The following is a 26,172-nucleotide window of genomic DNA, read 5'->3' as shown; positions in this document are numbered from 1 at the left end:
CACTGCGTAAACGCCATAATTAACCAATTTGAAAACACCATAGCACAGTAGAGTATTGCCTGGGAAATTTGGACTTCATAAAATTTCACTGCTAGGACTTGTGGTCCCTCTGTTCAAGGATGAGGATGATAGCTATAGCAATTTCAAGCAATTTTACTAATGATTCCTAGCCTACTGTGTCTCCAATATATGCAATTATGGGAACTATAGCAGACCATAACAGCAGTCTGTGATATTATCACAGTATGTTTTGTCAGAGAATCTACGTTACAAAGGAAAAAGAACAATTGCCTTTCTGCTTTAACACAAAGAAAGAAATTTGTCAAGCTCTTTATTTTAAAGCGGCTTTAATTGACTGTTCACTCTATTAGCTGCAAATAGCCATAAGACTCCCTCTATAGTAATGTCATAGTTTATCTGATCAGTCTCTGGCTCTGTTAAATACAGCGTTTTGTCCTTGATTATTGGCATCAGATAATGATCCTATTTAGCCACGGTAGTTTAACGGAGGCTACGTTAATCTCTGATGGTGCTGAGAACACACCCCATTAAGATGCTACAATGCAAATTCCTATACTTCAGAAGACTATTCTTCTACACTGATAGCTTTTATTTTTCCATTGATATGATTTTACTGGTTGTCTGGTTCACTCTTTTTGAGATGACGTATGGTGGGATGATTTATCATTAAAGAAGTAATTCACCCAATAATTTACTCACACTTATTCCATTTCAAAGCTGTATTTTTTTTTTTTTTTTTCTGCCATTTGAATACAAATGGGGATGTATGATCTTTTACATACAATTAACGTGGATGGGGACTAAGGCTGTCAAGCTCCAAAAATGACAACAAAGTACCATAAAAGCACTCCATCAGGAATCTGTGGTCCTTTTTTATATTTTCTGCTTTTATTTTTTTAGGGAACATCTGCAGAATTCTACGGATTAGACTTAAAATAAAATTAGCTTAAATGTTTAATAAATGCACAAAGGATGGTGAATGTATAGAACTTCCAAGAAGGCCTGGTTTTGTTTGAGAAACCAACTGATTTTTTTTTTTTTTTGTATTATTTTTATTATTTTATTTGGTGAACTATTCTGCCCTACTAAGCCAAAATGCAGTTTTGCAAAATGCAATGGCTACAAGTTTTTATTTGTCAAGCCAAATGTGGATTATAAAATAATCTCATTTAATTCTATGAATATCAACATAGTTAAACCAAACCTGTCTGTCACAGGACACATCATAGTCTAAGAGATCATAGTCTACATAGTCTATTGAGTCAACTTATGTTAATTAGAATCTTCAATCCATTTAATGCAGGAATTAACTTTCATAAAGAATTTCCCTTTTCTCAAGCTGATAGTATGGCTTACATTGCTTCAAAAGCAGTCTACTTTGATGATTGTTGTAGTCCAAAATGCTCTTGAGAAATCACATTTGTGTATGAACCTAAAAAATGTTAAATAAAAAAGTGAATTACTCACGTGGTTTCTTGGTGATGATGCTGATGGGGGCACTGGAGGGTCCGGTGCCCGCGTTGTTGTGTGCTCTGACTGACACCAGATATAGTGTGCTTCCCTTCAGACCGGTGATATTGACTGAGCTTTCTGTAACTCTCACTCTCTCTGCATCACTTTCTGGTGACCCATCCTCCAACCACTGCACCTGTAGCTCCAAACACAAGAAACTCATTATGGTAAAGATGACATTTAAAAGGACAGTATACAATTGTATGTTTATGTTGTGCTGGCTCATATAATGTATGTCTTCCTAAACAACAATTACAACAGTGGTCTTCAACTTGATACTGACATTTATCGGTGTGAATATATGAAGTTTCGTTTATTAACAAACTGCAAGACATTGCTAGCCATGTGATCTCAACATGGCAGCCACCATGAGGGAGCAACCCACCTTATGTAGAATAAAACAGCTTTTTCTATGCCATTGATATGACTGGAGTCTACATCTCAAGTGAGTGTACATTATTTTAAATATTTGTCAAAAATACATTTAAAAAAAAAAAAAACATTCAGAAGAAAAACTACATAGTTACTAAGGGATTCACTAGTAATTCAGTACTTTCTAGGGTGGATTAATGAAGAATTGTGCTAGCTGATGGCATTATTTATTTTCACAAATTATGCACATAAAGGGAATTATGCAAATCAGGACACAGCACAATTCCATATCTTGCAATACTTTACTTGTAATGTATCCTATAATCTAAGCAGCTGAATCGGCTATTTAAAATGTGGAAAGTGTGCTCGTCTAAACCGAATGTCTGGAAATATGCCCGTTTTTTAAATTTTTCTCCATCGTTTGATCAAAATTTGATGAATCACACCTGCTATGATTAATAGGAAATGAAAATAAACATCTAAAATACTGTGCACTAGAGTGGCGTAACTATTTAATGTACAGTCTTGGGAAAGCGTGCTTCCAACCTGACAGCAGTAATTGACTTCTGAGGTGGTGGATATTTCTTTCTTTCTTTTTTTTTTTTTTTTTTCTACTGTATGTTAGGGTTCAATGCACTAGCTCTGTGACAAAGTCACTGTGACTCGGTTTCTGTTTTTACTGCGTTCAATAAACATCTGTGCACGGCAGCAAGGGACTCTTGGAAGTATTTGTGGATTTTCATATGTGCTTTTTACTACCTGGAGCTGTGAACGACTTTGTGGTTTCACCACGGAATGGCCAAATGACCTGGGATTTCTTACGGAGACTAGCTCGGGTTGGAAGGAGAGAAATGGGCAAAATCCTGTGGGTTTCACATGCCGTGAGAAACGACCTAGCAGCTGAAGTGTTTGCAGGAGGGGGAATTGATGTATGGTGTCCACACATCTGAAAGGTGATTTATATAAGTACCCAGAAAGCCTGGGTATTGGCGCTCCCTGGGAAACAGGACCAGCTGTGAGCAGACCTCTTCATTCTGCAGATGAGATTGTGAAAAATGTGGCCGGGGGATCGTACACTCTGGTCGGGAAACAGGAAATTGCACACCCTACCATCAGCACAATGCATACATTGCAGAGTTTGATTGAGGTGAGGCATCTCAAATCTTTTTTTGCCCCCCATTCATGGTGTTTATGTTAGGCATGTGCAAAACTACATATTTTCAAAATCAACTAGTCAGCAGGTTGTCTGAACCAGTGGTTTTCCACCATTTTGAATTTGACTCATCATATTTCATACCATCCTCAAGGACCTACTTGTGCCCATACATTGATTTGACTAATACATTGATGTTCTACCATCCAAACCTTTCTCACACTGCTAAACATCATTCTTACACAGTATTTTGTCTTGTGTTCCATTAAAAATATGTCCTTAAAACAATATACATTTACTTAAGCAAAGCAATATTCCAGGTTCAATTCAAGTTCAATCTATAGCATTTATGGCATAATGTTGATTACCACAAAAATTACATTTAGACTCATCTCTCCTTTTCTTAAAAAAAAAAAAAGAAGAAGCAAATATCTGTGTTTCATTGAGGCACTTACAATAGAAGTGAACGGGGCCAATCTGTAAACCCTAAAATGCTCACTGTTCAAAAGTATAGCAATATACTTAGCAATATAGTACACTATATGCGTGTAACATGGTTTTAGTAATATAAAATCACTTATTAAGCTTTTCTTCGTAAAGTTATATCAGATTTTACAACTTCGCTGCAATGACAACGTTACACTCTAAACCCTGTTATCCCAGTAAAAAATGATTTAAACAACTTCACAGCTTAAATAAAATGCAAGTTTTCACAAAATAATTAATGTAAATACTTTTATAAAATTATAAGCTTCATATTTCTGCCTTTAAACCCTTCAAACATGGCCCCCTTTCACTTTCATTGTGAACAGGGCCAATTTTGGGAGGATTTAAAGGAATGTTCCCGGTTCATTACAAGTTAAGCTCATAAAAGAACTTAAATTAGTTCTTCTGTTAAAACTCATGTATTATTTTAGCTGTAAAGTTGTTCAGGATTTGTTGACATTACATCGCCATGGTAACGAAGTTGTAAAATTGGCAATATCTTTACACAGAAAAGGTTAGTAAGTGATTTTATCACACTAAAATCATGTTTACATGCATATCCTTTATGTCTTGTGGCTATAGTTTTGAAAAAGTGAGTATTTTAATGTTCAAAAATTGGCCATTGTAAGTGCCTCACTGTAACATCGATTTTTGCTTTTTTTTTAAAGAAAAGGAGGAACAAGTCAAAATAAATATTTGTGTTAATCAATATTATGCCACAAATGCTGTCGATGGAGCTTAACTTGTATTGAACCCGGAACATTCCTTTAAAAGCAGAAATGTGAAACTATTGTGGTATTGTAAAAAGCACTCTACAAATAAATTGAATTGATTAAAATTTTCCAGGACCAGAATTGGGAAGTACTGGACTAGTTGGTCGGTAGACTAATAGTCGACCATCCTGACCCATCGCTAGTTTATGTACCTCATAGCCTGTTATCCTTCCTTTACTGCTGGTTTGGTGGACAGGTTCCCAGAACACCTCGATCTCAGATGCTGATAGAGTGCGAGTCCATACTCTTGAAGGAGTTACTGAAGGTTCTGTCCAAGTCATGACATTAGCCATTAGGAAAAAAAAGAGGAATGGATGAGACAAAATAACAAAATAACAAATAAGAATAGATGACTTGAGACAGATGACTTGAGACAGACAGTTTACAGTTAAAGGATTCACCCAACATCAGCTTTCTGTCTGTACCACCTGTTGTCTAGAACTAATTTCGCTGTTATCACACTTGTATATAAATGTAAGGGTGCGAATAAAGAAATTAGCATCAAAGTGCAACAACACAGATGTAGATGGCGTGTAATTAAAACTTGCAGCACATCCAACATCTTTTGTCATGCTTGGTTAAGTTCTTGAACAATTTGCAATAATACAATCAAAATAGAATACAAGCATATTAACCTTCATCTGCTGAATGCACAATGACCACAGGGCTAAACGGTCCCTCTCCGATGTTGTTGTAGACGCCGACTTTTACTTCAAACTGAGTGAGTGCCGGAAAACTGTCATTTTTAAAAACATATCGTGACGCATCGGCTGAGGCCAGCACGCTCTGTTTCCATGTCGAGCTGCCAAGTGGCCGAAACGCCACGACATATCCAAATTTGTCACCATTTTGCATCTCCTCTGGCACAGGCTGTGGGAAAAAAAAGACAGGAATCAAAAACAATGTCACAATACGTTTAACTACATTTTTACATTTTCTAAAGTAATTAGTCCATGTTGCCCATGAAAATCTTGGTGGAATGATACTAGGGCATTGTGATGGTTGCCAGGTCGTTGCTGTGTGGTTGGTAGCATAATATGTGGTTGCTTGGGTGTTCTGTTGTTAGGCTGTTACTGTCTGATTGCTAGGGCGTTGTTATACAGTTGCTAGGGAGGGTGTTCAGGATAGTTGCTAGGGCATTGTTTCAATGTTCTGGTGGTTGTTAGGGTGTTGCTATCCAGTTGCTAGGGTGTTCTGGGTGGTTGCTAAGGCCTTGCTATGTGGTTTCTAGGGCATTGCAAGGTGGTTGTTAGGGTTTTCTGGATGGTTGCTAGGACATTTCTATGCGGATGCTAGGGTGTTCTGAGTAGTTGCTAGGGCCTTACTGTGTGGTTGCTAGGGTGTTCTGGGTGGTTGTTAGGCTGTTGCTGTGTGGTTACTTGGGTGTTCTGACTGGTTGTTGTTGAGGTTTTGCAATGTGGTTACTAGGGTGTTATGAGTGGTTGCAAAGCTACTGCTAGGTGGTTTCTTGGGTGATCCTGGTGGTTGCTATGGCATTGCTTGGTTGTTACTTGGGTGTTCTCCATGGTTCCCAGGGCCTTGTTATTTGGTTGCTACAGTGTTATCCGTAGTTGCTAGGGAATTTCTAGGAGGTTACTAGTGTTTTCTGGATGGTTGCTAGGGCATTGTTATGTGGTTGCTAGGGTGTTATAAGTAGTTGCTAGGGCATTACTGTGTGGTTGCTAGGGTACTGCTAGGTGGTTACTTGAGTGTTCTGCTAGGTTGTTACTTGGGTGTTCTCCATGGTTCCCAGGGCCTTGTTATGTGGTTGCTACAGTGTTATCTGTAGTTGCTAGGGAATTTCTAGGTGGTTACTAGGGTTTTCGGGATGGTTGCTAGGACATTTCTATGCAGATGCTAGGGTGTTCTGAGTAGTTGCTAGGGCCTTACTATGTGGTTGCTAGGGTGTTCTGGGTGGTTGTTAGGCTATTGCAGTGTGGTTACTTGGGTGTTCTGATTGGTTGTTGTTGGGATGTTACAATCTGGTTGCTATGGTGTTATTGGTGGTTGCTAGGGTACTGCTAGGTGGTTTCTTTGGTGATCCTGGTGGTTGCTATGGCATTGCTAGGTTGTTACTTGGGTGTTCTCCATGGTTCCCAGGGCCTTGTTATTTGGTTGCTAGTGTTATTCTTAGTTGCTAAGGAATTTCTAGGTGGTTACTAGTGTTTTCTGGATGGTTGCTAGGGCATTACTGTGTGGTTGCTAGGGTGTTCTGGGTGGTTTCTAGGGTACTGCTAGGTGGTTACTTGGGTGTTCTGGGTGGTTGCTAGGGCATTGCTATGTGGTTGCTAGGGTGTTCTGTGTGCTTGCTAGGACATTGCTAAGTGGTTACTAGGGTGTTCTGGGTGGTTGCTAGGCCATTGCATGGTGGTTACTAGGGTGTTCTGGGTGGTAGCTATTTGATTTCTCACTGGCCATATACAAAAGATCCCAACCTAAGTCTTTATTGATATTCTGGTCCCTTGATAGGGCTCCAATTCCACTTTCAATGTGTATGTGATTATTTTATTGTTATAAGTCTGATCGCGTAATATCCTAACTCTCCTCAACAAGCCTCACGATTTGAGGCGTTACTCATTTTTTAGCACGCTGGGCGTGAGATGATTTACACATTGAAGTTTATTACTTAGGCTCAGAGGTTGGTTCAAATCCCTAACCATAAGTATGAGCAATAATAAACTGCATTAAAGCAAAATCATTCAAATAACAGGCTGACATGTTGTTACATTCTTAACAAGTTGACAAGTAATTTTCCTTGGTATGTTTACATTGTTCCCTACATAAGCTGAAAAGCACTGAAAATAAGTAAATAAAGTTGACAGCTTCAAGCTCTACTGTGTCATTCAAGAAAGCCCTGCATTTACTCAAAAATGCACCATATTTTGAAAGTAATACTGCATTAAAACATGCCACCAAAGATGTGCCATGAAAGCTGGTGAGATTACGAGAAAGCCATTGATAAACATTGTCGTTTCAGATTTACCGCTATGAAATGTCTCATATCTGTGTCTTCATTATGATTTACATACCAGAGGGAGCAATCCCGATGGAGCAAAGAAAAAAAGCTGAGATGACAGTGTTGCCTTTTAATTAAACCTTGTCTAATTTAAACCATGCACCGTGGAGAATTCCCTCAGAATCCGATTCACGACAAAAGAGTGATTTTAAAACGCTTCCGTCACAATAAAGGTGCTTGCATAAATCACTGAGCTCACCTCCCAAACAATCACGAGTTCGCCTCGGCTGCCGCCACCTCCACTTACGTTAGCTGGAGTAACTTCAGGATCTGAGAGGCAGAAGAGCGCACAGAGAACATCAGAAGAAAAACATTTTGTGATGGTTCTGAATGAGGTAGAATATCTTCCTATGAGCTATGTTTGTGTTTAAAGGAGTTTAAAAAAATGTCATCATTTACTCACCCTCATGTTGTTTCAAACTTGTATGACTTAATTTCTTCTGTGGAACACAAAAGGAGATGTTAGCCATAATTAATTGATTTTCATACAGTAAAAGTGAATGGTGACAGAGGTTGTCATTCTGCCTAATATCTCCTTTTTTTGTTCCACAGAAGATCGAAAGTCATGCAGGTTTGGAATAACATGAAGATGAGTAAATAATGACAGTATTTTGATGACAGATTAGAATTTTGGGTGAACTATCCCTTTAAAGAATGTAGCAACGTAAAATATTTCCATGCAACAATGACCCCACAGCATTTGAAAAAACGATTTTCATGCAGTTTTAAAGTAATTAGCTAAATTCTGGTACTCCTGTGATGCCAATTCCATTTCTGTGCACATAATTTGTGTCCTAATTGTGTGTAATTATTCTGCAATCTGGATGTACCCACAGTACGCAGGGTAAGGGATGTGAATGCTTGAGTATTTATTTCTCGTGCCTGAACTCTACTACAAGGAGTCACTCCAAGTGATTTAAACTAATTACAGAATTAAATTACATTTTCTCCCTCTTGATGTATTAGAGATGACAGATATGGAAAAAGGAGGGATGAAAGCGTACCAGCAGCTTTGGTGCGAACGGGTTTGGATGGCACGCTGGGCTCCCCCACCCCCACGCTGTTGATAGCCACAATTCTAAATTCATAATCTACCCACGGATTCAGATCCACCGCTGTTGCATGAATCATCTGTCCAGGCACAGAATCAGGAACTGGGATTAAAGAAATTTGGAATAAAAAATGCATCAATGCCCATCTGCACAAATCCACAATGAGAAGCCTACCATAATTATTTTGCAATGACTTTGGCATATACAGTATATATATTTTTAATCTTCACAGGTGCACATTTCCTTTTTTAAAAAAGAGGAAAAGAGGAATTTTCATGATTCACTCTAAAGAATAGTCAAAGTGTCACATTTAAATGACTCACTGTTGAAAGCATTGCCAGAGGAACATTTTATTACTCCGAGATTGCTCAGAAGAGCTTACAGTTCATTTTCATTTAAGTATCAACTTTGTCTCAGATTTTTCCCCTAAAGTTCCTTAGGAGAAATAAAATGGAAGCAAAGGAGACAATTGTTGACACAGTAAGTGTATAGACCTTAAACAATACAAATAAAATAATGATGTGGAAAGCGTAGCCCATATAATTTGGTCTTCTGAGAATTTGATGAGTTCTCATTGAAATCTCTGATTTTTTATTGCAGACTTTAGTATCATGCACTGTTGAGATTTCTTCTGAAACTCCTGATCTGAGAATCAGGTGACTCGAGGAAAATCGCTGTTTGCTGTCTAGGAGAAACAATTGATATACTGTACTAATAAAATCTCATTTGAGATTTATCTTTCCTATGGGTATGAATGCTTCTTGCAATACATTTTATGCTAAACTCACATTCTATAAGTGGTTATGCAGACTACTATACCAGTTTTGACTGCTTGCCAGCCAATAGAGAATGGCGTCCTGGCTTGCACGATGTAGAGGGTAACGGGACTGTAGTTGTCTGGCCCCGGGCCCCATGAGAGTTGAGCGGTCCTATCTGTGACGTCCCCCACCAACACACCCACTGGTGCTCCAGGGGGCCCTGACAAAACCAGCAAAGAGACAAAAAGGACTCAAAACATGCTGTGTGTACTCATCAGACAAGGGTACAGCAAGGTGACCAAGTATCTTGCAATGTGACTCAAGTCTGCCCACAAAAGGCTCCATGCTTAATATTCAGAACCATAGAGAAAGATCCTTCAAATTGATGATGGAAATACAAAAGGTTCTAAAGAGCAAGAAGCAGGGAATTAATGCATTGATTTCAGATACTCCTGTAGTCATTACTTCAAGAGCCGAATAACGGAATAAAACAGAAATAGTGGGGCAAAGCGTGAAGCCTTTTAATTAATATTTGATAAATGTTCAGAAAAGTATAGAATACTGAACACCTCCTTGAGTAGGAGGCGCACGTACCTCTGACAATTAGGTCTGCTGCTGCGGACACACTGTCCACTGCTGTATGCACCATGCAGACGTACTTTCCAGAGTGCTTCAGCTGTATGTTTCTGATCATAAGATCCCCAGATGACCCCTTGAAAAAGACAGTGTAATATAGCAACACTAACTTTATTTAATAAAACATAATGGTTTATGTTTAGAGTAGAATCCCTTAAAAAAAGTGCTCTGGTGGTGCCATCACTTCCAAAAAAGTACCATGGTATTATAATCTGATACCAGCTGAAAGGAATCAAAAATAATAATAACTATGGAATTATTATCTGAAACCATCACAAAATAATCAAAAAGTACTATGGTATTATCTTCTTACACCATCATAATTTAATTAAAAAATACTATGGCATTATTATCTGATACCTTTACAAAGTAATCAAAAAGTAATATGGTACTATCATCTAATACTATAACAAAGTATTCAAAAAGTACCATGGTATTATCATCTGATATCATCACAAAATATAGTCGATACCAAGGTACAGTGACGGTTTCAGATGCCATGATATTTTGATAGTATATTCAGTATGTTGTACTCCAAAGTACTTCAGAAAATAGCATGGTTTTTACCATTGTACTTGTCCAAAAACTGTTTAACTGGCCAATTAAGTTAGGCAGGCAATAACTGCTTTTGTATTATTCAATATTCAAACTGATGATGATTATGATGCACAATGATGATTATGACGTTGAAGGTTGTTTCACTTACAAAAGGTATCATGGTCTTACCATTATTATTCTTATTATTTTTTTATTTATGTTTTTTTTTTTTTTTTTTTTTTTTTTATATGTACTGTGGTATTACCATGGTATTCTTTGAAGTAACTCAGAGACCTTATAAATACCATTGTATGTGAATATGGTTATCATTTAGTACCATGGTATACAGTACATATAAAGTACCATGGTATTGCCATCTGATAACCTCACTGTATCATGGTATAGACACATTACATTTGTAAGGGATGGTTTAATGTTTGCATAGTAATGTGTGATTTCTACATTCATATACCATGGAATTTTCTTGGTACTCCAATGTATGTCAATGAAAATGGTAATACTGTACCATGGTACCATGTCAAAAACATGGTAATACAAATTGAACTGTTGTGTAAGTGATTGTACTGGTACTGCAAAAAAAAAAAAAAAAAAAAAAAAAAAAGTACTGTGTGGTATTTCAAAGAATACCCTGGTATTGCCATCATGGTAGTGTCCAAAAAACATTTTTTTCTTTTTTTCTTCATGGTAGCCTACATTTATATAGTAATATTGTGGTATATTTTTGTAAGGTGAACTTAGAAAAAAAATCTTAATTTTGTAGATATGGGTTCCCACATCTTTTGACCACTAATTTTCCATGATTTTTCCATTACTTTTCCAGTTTGTGATTTACTGTCAGAAATCATTTTAGGATCACCTCCGTTGCCAAACTGGATGCAGGTAGGTACACTTGTGTGGACAGAAACCCCTTCGGCACATCCAGCAGTAGCGACTTAATTGCACTTATAAAGAGCAACAACAAATCTATACTCAGTGTGGTAATTTCCATGACTTTTTAGGATTTTATTAATTTCCATGACTTCTCCAGGCCTGAAAAATCACAATTTTTAAATTTTCTAAGTTTTCAATGACTGTGGGAACCCTGTAAATATGACACATTTGAAACAGCAAAAATACAACTCTCAAAATTGATCATCTAGTTCAGATAAGGTTCCTCTAACTCGCTTAGACAAGCAGTTCTTTTACCATCACTCAGAGCACGGCCATACGCACATTTGATCATTGCTCTCTCCAGGTTCTAAAAATAAATACTTGGCTATCTGAAAAGCTCTGTGGATCTACACAGTGAGAGAGTGGGTCTTGTGGATAGCTTTTTGAGGTTCTCAGCATGCTAAACAGAGTGCAAAGTAAATCCTGTAATCAGACAAATTTGTGCCTCAGTGTTCAGTGAGCAGCCAGGTGCCCTTGCACTCAAATTCCCCTCATTTCTAGCTCAGTTATAACAAAAGTTAAACTGGAATAAGTCTTTCTACTACCATTCCTTTACTCAAAAGAATGCTTTCTAAGAGGAATTGAAGGTTAATGCAAAAATGTTACAACAGTTTGCAATATAATTATTGCAATGCCAGAAACGCACCCCTCCAATCATTCCAAAATGGTCATGTCTACTGAAATCGATGAGTTTCCCATTGAAGAACCACTTGAAGGTGGGGTGTAGAGTGGAGTCTTTAGATACTTCACATGGCAGGACAATGCTCTCCCCTACTGTGGCATCCATACTTAGTGGAGGGACTGTAATCTTGGTTGGTTCTGTCGAGAGAAAAAAAAAATGGAATTTTGAGTGAATTAAAGGGAAGAAAGTAGAGGTCTGCACTGGCCTTAAAATGAAACCTGAACCCAACCCTACCTGGCCCGAACAATACCATCAGATTTTAAGCCCAAGCCCGAACCCGACCCCGAAATCGCTTACTATCTAATTTCTTCTCCTAGCAAGTACTATTGCAATAGGCTGTATTTTATGTAAGCATATAGGCAACATTCGTAACAGTACTAAAACAGTAAACATACATAGTTTTAAGAAGGCATAGCATCTAGATGCAGCGCAAAAGAATGAAACAGAGTGCAGGTGTCTCAACATGCGTTTTTGAAAATGTAACATTCTTTTTAACTTGACATGGTGTTTAAAATCTGCCGGTCCTGTACGAGACGCTGAAGAAAAAGCGAGACGTGGTGCAAATATCAAAGACATTCGTCCAGCATGCGTTTACATAGGAAAACAATGGGAAAACAGAACAGACACAGGGTGTGAATGGCCCCTAACTCATCCGTTCGCTCATCTGTGAGTGAAAGCACGTGCGTGAAACAAGGTCTTGAAGGTCTCAAGTAGAATTATTAAAATAATTATACAAATGATTATGTCAGCTTGACAAAGCCAACATATTGTTATTCAACAAATTTGGCTTAGTTTTTTTTTTTTTTTTTCAAAATCCCTTAAGGTCCAAAATCTCCTATAGCTTTCAAGCTACATTCACAAAACTTGGCACAGACATTTACACTGTTCTGATTTAGTTTCCTCTATCTTTTCTAACTGATCCGACTTGTGGTTTTCAAGTAGCTGATGACCAAGGACTATTTTAAACTTTCAGACAAGGCGTTTTCAAGCCAACAAAGTTTGTCTTGATGAACTTTGCCAATCTAGTTCTCTATTGCTTTTCTTACTTGTTGAAGTCCTAACCTTAGGCATCCAAACATGGATTCCAACTCATTTTAAAATTAACTTGACAAAGTATAGCATAACAAATTGAGTGACAAGTTGAATTGAAAAATTAAGATAAAAGTCTTGGTATTCCGTGTTGCTATAATTCCTTTTTTTAAAAATTATTGATAGCATGTACTCGAGTTGGCATGGTCTTCATATGTTTGTGCAAAACCTGATGATCCATGTTATCCAGCATGATATGAGAATGTCATCTTTTGCTTCAATGAAAGCGGAAATCTGACCTTTCATAGAAATGTGTTAACAGTCAATGTCACAAAATTCTTATTTGATAAGTGACTTAGAAATAATACAAATCCTAAAAATGTATATTCATTTTATGTCATATTGTTTGTTTAGCATTTTTCAAAGTCCTAAAGCTTTCTGTTTATTTCTAGGTTTAAATTAGATTTTGAATTACATATTTTCAATGTGGCAGTATAGTCCTGAATTTTAATAACCTTTCTTGAAGCCATCATAGTGTCCAAAAAGCATGTATATGTATTGTCATAAGTTATTAAAGAAGGAAACTGATGAAAAAAACTATGCTTGCAACAGCAGCATACAGTATTTTTAATTAAACATGCAGAAAGTGGCTGGGGAAAGAGGATATCTGTTGCCGGTGCTGTGAATGGCTTTTTGTTCACACCATTGGTTGGACCAATAACTCACAGATGACAAAAGCCTGGATGAGTTATACCTCTGTCAAACCAGCAGGAACATAAAACAACTATATATTTCATTATCAATTTCATGCTTGAGTTGCTCACTTTTTTTTTCCACCGGTCCTCATCTGGATTTAAGTCATCCACTTAGAAGTGAGAGAAATGTGCTGTTTGTGAAATGTGAAAGGTGTTTTACCTTTGACCACTAAAGTGCCGCTACTGCTGGATGTGCCAAAGGGGTTTCTGGCCACACAAATGTACCTGCCTGCATCCGATTTGGTAACGTTGGTAATCCTGAGGGTGCCATCCTCTAAAATGGTACATCTGAAAAAAATAATATTAATAATAATAATTTGAATTCTATATATAATTATAAACATGGCCAAGGGCACCAAGGGAAATTCCTTTAGAAATAACAATAGACTGGACAATTTTTGACACAGTAACAGGATAGAGCTATAAAATTCATGTGTATCGCATAGTCCAGATAATTTGGACTTAGATGTATTTAATGAGACATTATTGAATACATACTGAAATCATTGACTTTTGATAACAGACTTTGGTATCACTTTGAGATGCCGAGATCTCTAAAACTCTGGACACACATCTGAGATTACTAGAGTCTTTTTGTATGGGGAAAACTCTTAAGAAAAAGCCTCCCATTGCTCTCTATTTAATCGCATTGCTGTCTAGGACAAACAATTGAGATATTAAAGAGATCTCCTGATTGACTGTTTTTTCCGATGGAAACAAACAGTCTCTACATTTGAAAAAGAGTAAGAAAACATGCAAAATTCTAATACTGTATTATTCATCAGAGAACAGTGGTCATGGGTAGACCTGCATGTAATGGGCACCCACAGACTTCTGCAGAAAGCTTCATAGATTTACATAGAAGGCAAATACCTATAATTCACAACATTTTAGGCTTCTCGTACCCTTACATGGTCATTTGTTAGATTTTCCCTCTTATAATAGCATTTTTAAGCAGTAATGTGTCATTTCTGGGCCAACAGTAGCACCAAACAGAAAAATAAGAAACGCGTTGTTTTCAAACAGGTTTCCGAACACTCGCCTATCTTCCACTGTTCAAAAAACAGATAGTCCCGCCCCAAAATTGGTTGAGCTAATGTTACTGTTGGGTCACTCAAATAAAACGAAAAGAGCAATGTTGCACCAAAAGAGCGATGATGTGTTCTGTAGCACCCACTGCTGATTTTTTTTTTTTTTTTTTTTTTTTTTATAAATAAAAAGCATCTTAAAAAAATCAGTTCCAAAAATCAAATCCCTTTATTGTCACTCAACCATATACACAAGTGCAACAGTGGGTGAAAGTCTTGGGTGCAGTTCCGAGCAACATAGCAGTCATGACAGTGATGAGACATATACCAATTTACACAACACAATTACATATCTAATATACACATAATTACACAACACAATAAACAAATACTATATTACCAGCCTAATCTGGTTTGCTGGTCTTAGCTGGCCTTCGTTTGCTTTTTTTGAGGGGTTTTGGGCACTTGACAATCTAAACCAGCATAGCAACAGCTTAGTTAGTCTGGGGGAACAGCTACAGACAGTTCATTTTAAGTTAAGAACAGAGCAACATTAAGCAAGTTTACATGTACATTCTTACACCATATGCATAATAACCCGACTACACTTGGTCATGTAAATGCCTTAAACAGTTCTCTTTTATCGGGGTAAGGTTATAAACTGTTTAAGCATTTACCGATCGGCACACACAGACTTTTTGCCAATTACTTAGATTTTGCTCTGCATGTAAACACCTTTACTGGTGTTTTTACTGTCTTATCCAATGTGCACAAGTATTGTATGTATGTGTAATGGTGGCCAGCTGATAGATAACTGTGCAATGTTTATAAACCTCACTCTGACCTCAAGAGGTTGCATTAGCTATTGACATTAGAAGCTGTAGCCTTTAGCCTCCTTGTTAGAACAGCTACCTCCCATGCTGAAAACACCGGTTCGAGTCCCATACGGAGCGGATAGAACAGGAGTGTCACTTATTCCTTTTTACGTTTTGATGTCAAAGCAAAGAATAGCCAAATGATTACAGATCTTATGTAAACACTTTTTTTTTTTTTTTAGTTTATTTTGTTCTAAACAGATTTTTTTTTTTTTTTTTGTAGTTATCAGCATATTAATGTGCCTGCAAACATACTCAATTTACTTAATGTTGTCTGCACATTAAGCTGAGATGAGAGGAAGTATTTTAATGTCTAAAAATTACATAAAGCAGCTTTAAAAGAGATTTGAATAAATGTAGCTTAAAATTGAAAAGAAAAAAATGCTAAATTTTATTATTTTTAATTAATTTGATCACGCTTTATGCTGTCAACTGAGTGCAGTAGGTTTATTGAGGTTTATTTAACACATTTTATTTAAACCTATTCCAAAGATTCCACATATTTTCCTCTTACAATAAGCATAGAAAACATGAAAAAAAAAAAAAAAAAAAAAAAGAAAGAAAAAAAGACGCACAGACTCTGTGTGGGTCTGATCATGGCTCTAGGTAGAATAAATCAAGTGTGGACAGCAAAATTGACAGGCTACTGCAAGAGATCAAAGACTAGGCAAAGATGGGTCTTTAACCCAACACATCTTCTAACAAACAAAGCAGCCAGACTTGAGCAGAAGTCTAGATCTAAGCTTTAATGCTCATGGATACAGCAGCCATGTCTCACTCCTTTCCTGCCTCTCATTCAATAAGAATTCTTAAAAATACAGACTTAACCCAACTATTCCAGACTAAAACATACAAAAACAGCCCCATATTTGTCTCTGTATAATTGTATTTAAAATAAAAAGCCAAACAAACGTGAAACCTCTAAGTGTAACTAGTTGGTTAAAAATAGTCACCACAGGATACAAAAAATATCTTTTTTGGTTGTATTCTGATGGCTGTTTATTAAAAAGAAAAATGGGGCCGTATATATATATATATATTAATTAATTACAAAAAATGAAGTACATAAATTTAATGTGAAAGAAATACAAACAGGGCATTAGCCTACCCATATGCTTCAGCATACATCACCTTAATACATTCTTATAACATTCACAGCATTTTATGCATTTTTAACCAGGCTTTAAGGACATGTAATGCAGTTTAGTATGACACATTCACAACACTGGAAAACGTCTTGGTTACTTTCGTAACCTCCATTCCCTGATGGAGGGAACGAGACGTTGTGTCGATGTAGTGACACTAGGGGTCACTCTTGGGAGCCCCAAACACCTCTGCTTTTTGAAAAAAGGCCAATGGGAATTGGCAAGTGGAATTTGCATGCCACTCCCGCAGACATACGGGTATAAAAGGAGATGGTATGCAACCACTCATTCAGGTTTTGTGCTGAGGAGCTGAGAAAAGGTCCCAGCCATTTCAGCGGGTAGTTCAGTGTTGTGGCAAGAGGGACACAGCGTCTCATTCCTTCCATCAGGGAACGGAGGTTACGAAAGTAACCAGGACGTTCCCTATCTGTCACTCACTCGAAGTTGTGACAATGTAGTGACACTAGGGGTCCCTATACAAAACGCCACAACTAGCTGAACTGTGTTACGTGGACTGGCGGTGAGAGATGGGCAGACCGCTGTGTGCCTCGTAGCCAGCGCACCAGGCCATCACGTATCCTCCCCCAACGCTCTTATGAGTGTCGAACGGTCCTTCAGGAACAAGTCGACTGCCCAACAAATAGGGACAGGCTTACCCAGCCATGGCCTCTTTTCCTCTTTTTTCTCCCCAAAAAGAGTGGAAGTTGTTAACCGACTGGGGGCCATAAATGTCTACGTCAGGGGGGTGTCACTCCCAAGGGGAAGACACCGTGGAGACCACACCCCGCCCAGAGAAGGGGGGGGGGGGGGTATTTTGAGTGGAAATACGTCACATGGTCTTACTGAGTCTTGTCGGAAGTATGTCATGTGGAGAAGTTGCATAGTAGGTCCTTCCCGATGGGGGAGGAGTTTCTACAAGCATGGTGACTGGGGGCAGAGGGGCCTCTGCCCAAGAAGACAGTTTACTGACAGGGAAACAATTGAGAGGAAGATATATCACATGGGGTCACCTATGGGGAACCAGTGCATGTGGAGCACCTACCCCAGTACAGGGCTTAGTTAGCACATGTACTGGGCCGGCAGCGATTTTCTCCACAAACTCGTCTGCCACAGGGCTAAGGAGGAAAGTCATCCAGGGATCACAACTTGTGAACATAACTGGGAATCAAAGGCGCACGTCTTCACCTCATGGGAGGGTAAAGGTGCTATACGCAAGCGGTACACCCGGCCAGCTGTCCTAGAACTTACCTGTTTGGACCTGACAACACACGGGACGAAACCGGCTCAACCCGGTGATTATAGAACCTCACAAAGGTGTTGGGTGTCGCCCAGCCTGCTGCTCTGCAGATATCTGCCAAAGAGGCACCACTGGTCAGTGCCCAGGAGGCCGCTACACTCCTAATAGAGTGGGCTCGTAGTGCCATGGGGGATGGCATATCCTGAGCATGATATGCCATCATGATGGCATCAATGACCTAGTGGGGGATCCTCTGTTTGGAGCAGCGCTTCCCTTCCGCTGTCCACCAAACAGACAAAGAGCTGCTGGATTCAACCTCCTAGCACCTCTCAGGAACCTTATGATCAGGTCGTGCTTCCCTAAGGACTTACTGTCCACTGTGTCATGGTGTGCTGCTACAGTGGCTACATACACCTTCAAGGTGGAGGGGGACAGCTGCCCCTCCAGCCTCTCCTGCAGGAAGGAAAGCACCGATCTGACTGTGCAGCTCTGGGGGTCTTCGCGTCGGGAAGAACACCACTTAGCGAACAGACGCCACTTCAAAGGATACAGGCGCCTTGTAGATGGAGCCCTAGCCTGAGTGATCATGTCTATCACCGCGGGTGGTAGGCCACTTAGGTCTTCCGCGTCCCATCTAAGGGCCAGACGTGGAGATTCCAGAGGTCTGGTCACGGGTGCCAGATGGTGTCCCGTCCCTGAGAAAGAAGGTTCTTCCTCAGGGGAATTTGCCGGTGGGGGGGGGCACACTTGACCTGTCGTGAGGAGCTTGAAGTCCAAGAACCACGTCTGGGTGGGCCAGTAGGGTGCTACTAGGACGACCTGCTCCTCATCCTCCCTGAGGGTCTGTGCAAGTAGGCTCACTGGGGGAAATGCAGTGACATAGTCCAGTGGGCCAGCTGTGTGTCAGCGCGTCTATACCGAGGGGTGCCTTGGTCAGGGCGTACCAAAGCAGGCAGTGGGAGGATTCCCGGGAAGCAAACAGGTCTACCTGTGCTCAACTGAATTGACTCCAAATCAGCTGGACCACCTGGGGGTGGAGTCTCCACTCTCCCCTGAGCGTAACCTGTCGTGACAGCGCGTCCGCTGCGGTGTTGAGGTCGCCCGGGATGTGAGTGGCTCGTAGAGACTTGAGGCACTGCTGACTCCAGAGGAGAATACAGCGGGTGAGTTGTGACATGCAACGTGAGCGTAGACTGCCTTGACGGTTGATGTACGTGCTGCCGTGTTGTCAGTCCGGACCAACACGTGCTTGCCCTGGATCAACGGCTGGAACCTCCACAGGGAGAGCAGTACTGCCAACAACTCGAGGCAGTTGATGTGCCAATGTAGCACTGGGCCAGTCCAGGAGCTGGCGGCTGTGTGCCCGTTGCATACGGCGCCCCAGCCCATCTTGGAGGCATCCATCAACCGGGAGCTCTCATGCCCAACCTATGTTTTCACGTCTCTAACAAGACAAAGTGCTGGAAAGCAGGTGTTGCAAAACGCCAGTGTCACAGATCTCTGGTTTTTAAAGGGGCCAGGTCAAATTACGTGCAATTTCTCCACTTGGCTTAAATCATAAGTTAAATAAACCATTAATCAACTGGCACAGAAGTATACGGTCAGTAAAGTGTCAATCGTTTAGGCTATGCGAGTTTAAAAGATAAAACATCCACATTCACTGGGTGAATATTAAGATATTAAGACCAAGAAGAGATAGAGGAAGAAACAGAAAGAGAGAGAGAGAGAGAGAGAGAGAAGAGAGAGAGAGAGACAGAGAAGAGAGGGGTGGAGGATATAAAACTAGGGCTGACTCATTTTGGATTGAATCTTTACCTGCGGCCTTATCATTATCTACCATATGCAGGATGTTATCGACATATTAAAAGCCGTTTCCAAGAAGGCAACAAGAGCAAATGTGATTGTGGAGCTGGTGCTCTTGTAGAAGGTTGTCTGGATTATTCAAGAAACATGAGAGATGTTGATAGCGTCTGACTGAAATACTAACTAGGACTGATTTTGATCTGTCTTTGCAGTAGAGTTGCAACAGCACAAAAAAATCTCTCCTCCTCAAACATTTATATTAGTGGTGCTTGCAAAGGCAAACATCAATATTATTGTTGCTTATACTTAAGGGGACTTCTTCGACTTTTGACTTTCAGTTGTCTTGGTGTTTTTTTCAGCGTCTCATCCAGGACTACTGCATTTTTAAGATGCCGCAGACCAAACTAGACCAAACTAGTTTTTTGCATCCGTCTGTGGTGTTTTTTTATTTGTAAAAAAAAAAAATATATATTTTCCCTGTGTATTTTTCAGTGTCTCGCGCAAGACCACCACGTTTTTAAGACAAAGTGTCAAGCTAGGGGCTGTTTACACTAAATTAGTTTTTGTGTCTGTCTGCTTTGTTTTACAATTGTTTTCCTATGTAAAAACATGTGCTAGATGGATTCTGTCCATATAACTCCTATTCTTCAACAAATTCACTGGCTTCCTGTTAAATTTTGTATCGAATACAAGATTCTGTTACTGACTTTTAAGGCTCTTCATAGCCTAGCACCTTCCTATCTTCTAGATATTCTTCATATATATTCTCCTACCCTTAATTTTAGATCCTGCTCCTCTCTCTCTCTCTTGTGATACCTTCGGTTCGTCTGACTTCTATGAGGTCCAGATCCTTTAGCAGTGCTGCTCCACGACTCTGGAACTGTTTACCACCAGATATCTGTAATTGTGATTGTTTTTCCACTTTCAGGTCTCTCTTCAAAACCCACCTTTTTAAATTGGCTTACTACAAATAACCTTTATTTATGAATGTATTCATTTTTATGATTATGCATATTTTTATTTGTGATTTTAGATTTGTATCTTTTATGTTCTTATTGTAAACTTGATTATGTATGTAAAGTGTCCTTGAGAGTCTTGAAAGGCGCTTATAAATAAAATGTATTATTATTATTATTATTTACCGTTGTGCCACATCTCGCTACTTTTTTAGCGTCTCGTGCAGAACTGCCATGTTTTTAAGAAAACGTGTCTAGTTTACTTTCTGAATGCATTTTTGTGTCCGCCCGCTCTGTTTTACAATTGTATTTCTGTGTAAAAACATGCATTAGATGGATGTCTTTGACTGTTGCGCCACGTCTCGCCACATTTTTAAGATGACTTGACAAGCTAGGGGGTGTGCACACCAAACTCGTTTTTGTGTCCATCTGTGCTGTTTTTTGATCGGTTTCCTCTTCACATATGTGCAAGATGGATGACTTTGACTAATGCACAATGTCTCACGCAGGAGCGGTGCACTTTTAAGGCTCTGTGTCAAGTTAAAAATAACTATTAAAAACATGTCTCAAAATACTTGCATTCTTCCCTATTCGTGGCACTGCCAACCACCTAGCAACCATCCAGAACACACTTGCAATGGCTTAGCAACCACCCAGAACACTCTAGCAACTGGATATCAATGTGCTAGAAATCACTCAGGACACCTGCAACCATCTACAAAGTCCTGGCAACCACCTACAACACCCTATCATTGTGACGGGTTTTTTTTTTTACATGCAAGCACCAGTAACATTTTCTTCAGAAAAAAAAAAAAAAAAAATAAAAATAAAAAAAGAATGTTCTGATGTATTCTGTGCTTTACATCTAATGTGCATTTTGCAAAACTGGAGGCCTTTTAGACTTCTAACAGTTGACTTTAAGAATTCTCAGAAGTACATTGTCTACCTTCATGTACATCAACAACCAATACAGCTTAGTTTTTAATAACTTGGAAAGGAATGGATGAATTGATAGATAAATAAACATAGAAACACAAATATGTAACATTGAGATCCCTTTGTTGTGCTGTGACCTTCTCCCAGAACAAATCAAACATGAATGCAGTAGGCCTGCCAGCACAAAAATCAAACAATTTCAGCTTGGCTTTTTAAAATAAATATGTATTTACTATGGCTCAGAGAACATGCCTTGTGCCGAGAGCTTAACTTTGATTTATTGACAGAAATATCAAATGCTAAGCGATAGAAGCACACCACCCAGATGACCTGTGGGCCATGAGCTACAGAAGCAATATTAAAAAAAGCAAGAGCTATCTGCTTACAGAACGCAAGTTCTGGCCACACAGAACCAAATTTATATGTGCATCAAGACATGATGGCTTTGTAGTCTGTCTCTAATCCTTCCTTTCCTGACCGCCCTGTGGAATACAATGACTAATCGATGCTTCTCCTTACACATTGGGGCATGTTCAGCGAGTCACAGAATGACTTGCACAGAAAGATTGCCACACATCTTGAATTTATACAAACTCAGTAGTGAGAGATTAGGAACACAACATTTTCAAATGCTCAAGTTACTGGCATTACACATATATGTACTCACACAGCATTTGTCTTTTCTTGTACTCATGACTAATCATGTTGTATGTTAGGATATGTTTGAAACGACATGCTACCATACTATTCTTACAGTATGCACCATATGCAGATTTTGAGAATGGTACTGTATGCATGGAACGCCTGGGCGACTAAGTGCATTGGCCAAAATATGCAGTACCTGTACGCAAACTGCATAGAATACTGTATCCAGCAATGCAATGCACTCAACTTGACCTTTCATTTCCAATGTGACAAATGAATCAGAAGCAATATCATCAACTATGGCTGTCAGTTAATTCAAACTCTAAATTCTGATTAGATATTATGAACAATTAGATCTGACTAGACAGTTTGAACAATTGTGTTAAAATTGTGTTCTATATAAATGTGACAAGTTGCTACGTTGCTTGCCAATCGTAAACATCCTTCATTTAGGATAATTACAATTATATAACTTACCGAAATAATTGCTTATTCTGATGAAACGAATTAATGTAAATACTTATTTGGACATTGGTGTCTTTTATCATTTTGTTGTTACTGCTGTTTTAGAAAAGCCATTCAGGGCTGTGTATTACAGTAATTTTACCACAGTAAAGGAGATTACCCATGGTAAATCACTGTAACGCATGGCCTCTTTTGGTTTATTGCTTTATTTTAACATCTCTTTGACACATTATTTCAGCTAACTGACAAATTTTTACACAAAAATGGATTAATCTTACAAAATAACAAAATCATATTTCATATTTATATTTATTCTAATAGGCCTTTATCACAGTCCATGTGTCATCACATCCGAATAGCAGTGTAACCAACCAAACATCCACCCATCGATCTGTCTGTTGACGATCACAGTTTTTCTAAATAAATTAAGCCAACTTGGATGCACTTGGCAGTACACATCAGCTGTTTAATCTTTTTTTTAATTTTTTTTTTATTATTATTAACACAGCACTTCACCATGTGTGTTATCTTTTACTTTAATGTGTAATAGTATCTGAGTGAGGCGATTATCAGCGCAAAGTTTTCCCGGCTCATGAGGAGCTGCGCACTGTTCAGCTTACTCCCAGAGGATTATTGTGCTCAACTCAAGTCCGAAGAGACTGCGTTTAAGTGTTTTAATGTCATTGTTTTCACTATTGCAGCATTCTCATCTCCCGTTTGTAAATATAATACAGTTCTAGATACTTGGACATTTTCATCTCTATGTTTTATTTACATTGCATTTGGTCAAGACTTGCGAGTGGACACTTCCTCAATCATACTCAAACCACAAGGATTTAACTCCACGTTTACAATGATTAAACCGGTTATTTTGGGATGGAAATGTTTCTTTATTTGAACATTTTTAAATGGATCTTATATCAGAGATTATAAAAAGTAAGAACATGAAAGCAATGCGATCATTATCATCGCAAATACTCTGTACAGTCTTTACTCAGAATATACACTGGTAATGTACAGATTTTGCTGTTTCAGAAGGAAACTGGTACTTTAATTCACCAAAATGGCATTCAACTGATCACAAAGTATAGTCAGCACATTACTGATGTAAAAAACAGTACCATCACTATTTGGAAAAAAGTCATATTTGATCAAATCTTGACAGGCCCCATTAACACCTTATCCTTGAGTAATCATGCTAAATTGCTAATTTGGTACTAAACAAATCACTTGCCATTATATCAGATACAATTGAAAGCTATTTGGTTCATTAAATGAAGCTTAACATTGTCTTTGTGTTTGTTTTTGAGTTGCCACAGTATGCAATAGACTGGCATGTCTTAAGGTCAATATTAGGTCAAAAATGGCAAAAAAAAAAAACTCGTCAGTCAATCATTGTTTTGAGGAATGAAGGCTATACAATGCTTGAAATTGACAAAAAACTGAAGATTTCATACAAAGGTGTACACTACAGTCTTCAAAGACAAAGGATAACTGGCTCTAACAAGGACAGAAAGAGATGTGGAAGGCCCAGATGTACAACTAAACAAGAGGATAAGTACATCAGAGACTCTAGAAGAGAAATAGACACCTCGCATGTCCTCAGCTGACAGCTTCATTGAATTCTACCCACTCAACACCAGTTTCATGTTCAACAGTAAAGAGAAGACTCAGGGGTGCTGGCCTTATGGGAAGAATTGTAAAGAAAAAGCCACTTTTGAAACAGAAAAACAAAAAGAAAAGATTAGAGTGTGCAAAGAAACACAGACACTGGACAACAGATAACTGGAAAAGAGTGTTATGGATCTTAACCCCATTGAGCTTTTGTGGGATCAGCTAGACTGTAAGGTGTGTGAGAAGTGCCCGACAAGACAGTCACATCTATGGCAAGTGCTACAGGAAGCATGGGGTGAAATGTCACCTGAGTATCTGGACAAACTGACAGCTAGAATGCCAAGGATCTGCAAAGCTGTCATTGCTGCATATGGAGGATTTATTGATGAGCACCAGTTCATCAAATCTTTGAAGTAGTTTAAGAAGTTCTGAACAGTTTTTTCAAATTGTAATAGTAATTTTTCAAGTTATTAATGTCCTGACTATACAGTGTGATCAGTTGAATGCCACTTTGATGAATAAAAGTACCAATTTCTTTCCATAAGAGCAAAATCTGTACATTACTCCAAACTTTTGGCTGCCAGTGTTATCATATTTTTTATTTTTTTGACAAACTGTATACCTGTCTTGTTCTAATGCTCTTTAATGTGTAAATGTACTCTTGTTTGCATTATATTCTTGCATTCCTCTAATAATAATAATAATAAAAAATAAAAATAAAAACGTACTTATACTCTGTGAAGTGTTCCCTGCTCACATACATCTTGTTTAAAATCATAAAACAACATGTAAAAAAACACAGTTTTTTCTACTTCATCATCCCTGAGTAATGATTATAAGGTGAGGTAGGTCTGTTTAGATTAAGTATTTGAAATGAAGTGTTCATAAAATAGTCCATAATAATTCTGCGCTGTGGGCACTGTCATTGAAACAGACTGCAGCAGAAATTGTTTTACGCTACTAAGTGAAGCATCCACTCTGCGAATGCAGAAGTGTGATAAAGGCCTATATGATAACTGCACACCACTCGCTGAATTAAACATTCAAGGTAGTGAGGTCATGTGACAACAATGTACAGTAGCAAACTAAAACAATTAGCACCATAAAAGTAGTACACAATAAGTATGCAGTATACAGTATAGTATGTATTAGAGGTGTGCAACAAAGCCATTATCTGTATCTGTTTCTGTTCCTATTGCAAAATGATCTGTATCTGTTTTCAGACAGAACCGGATGTGGGCGGGGCTTAAATCAGAAGTACGTCAAAACTAAATGAAACGCCCATTTTTAAATGTTACTCTATTGCATTTATAGTTTCTACAAATAAAATATGCCTTGCATATGCCTATTCATAGTAATAGCCTAATTGTAATAAAAATAATATTTTATATTATTTATATTTAAAATTCACAGCAAAATATGTACTTGAAATTTAACAATTGCTTGACACCTTGTCTCTCCAGAATAACATTGTTATACAAGCACACACACACATAAAAAAATAAAAAATAAAAATCTGCAGATATATTAGCAGATACTATATCTGCTGAAAAAGAATTTTTGTTTATGTGTATGCATGTATAACATTATTATTCTGGAGGGACGAGGTGATAAAGCAATTGTTAAATGTCAAGCACATATTTTGCAGTAAATTTCAAATACAAATACAAACATTTAAAGAATGAAAATAAATCAATATAGCCTACAAAAAGTTGCTAACACTCAAGGCTGATTT

At 38.4% G+C, this 26,172-nt stretch overlaps 1 protein-coding gene across 1 annotated transcript in view; it reads right to left on the bottom strand.

The window, feature by feature from the left end:
• LOC127449423 (contactin-4-like) overlaps nt 1–26,172 on the bottom strand; it is a 167,969-nt gene that overhangs the window by 6,802 nt on the left and 134,995 nt on the right. The window contains exons 12-20 of the mRNA XM_051712834.1: nt 13,894–14,021; nt 11,914–12,086; nt 9,738–9,855; nt 9,205–9,363; nt 8,338–8,487; nt 7,533–7,603; nt 4,953–5,187; nt 4,470–4,585; nt 1,489–1,669 (exon numbers count right to left, since the gene is read on the bottom strand). Coding sequence (XP_051568794.1) covers nt 1,489–1,669; nt 4,470–4,585; nt 4,953–5,187; nt 7,533–7,603; nt 8,338–8,487; nt 9,205–9,363; nt 9,738–9,855; nt 11,914–12,086; nt 13,894–14,021 — 1,331 coding nt within the window. The remainder of the gene's footprint in view (nt 1–1,488; nt 1,670–4,469; nt 4,586–4,952; nt 5,188–7,532; nt 7,604–8,337; nt 8,488–9,204; nt 9,364–9,737; nt 9,856–11,913; nt 12,087–13,893; nt 14,022–26,172) is intronic.

The sequence above is a fragment of the Myxocyprinus asiaticus genome, chromosome 12 (assembly GCF_019703515.2).
Source record: "Myxocyprinus asiaticus isolate MX2 ecotype Aquarium Trade chromosome 12, UBuf_Myxa_2, whole genome shotgun sequence".
Taxonomy (NCBI): Eukaryota; Metazoa; Chordata; class Actinopteri; order Cypriniformes; family Catostomidae; genus Myxocyprinus; species Myxocyprinus asiaticus.
Note: the sequence above shows the minus strand (reverse complement) of the source record. Positions and strands in the feature narration are given on the sequence as shown.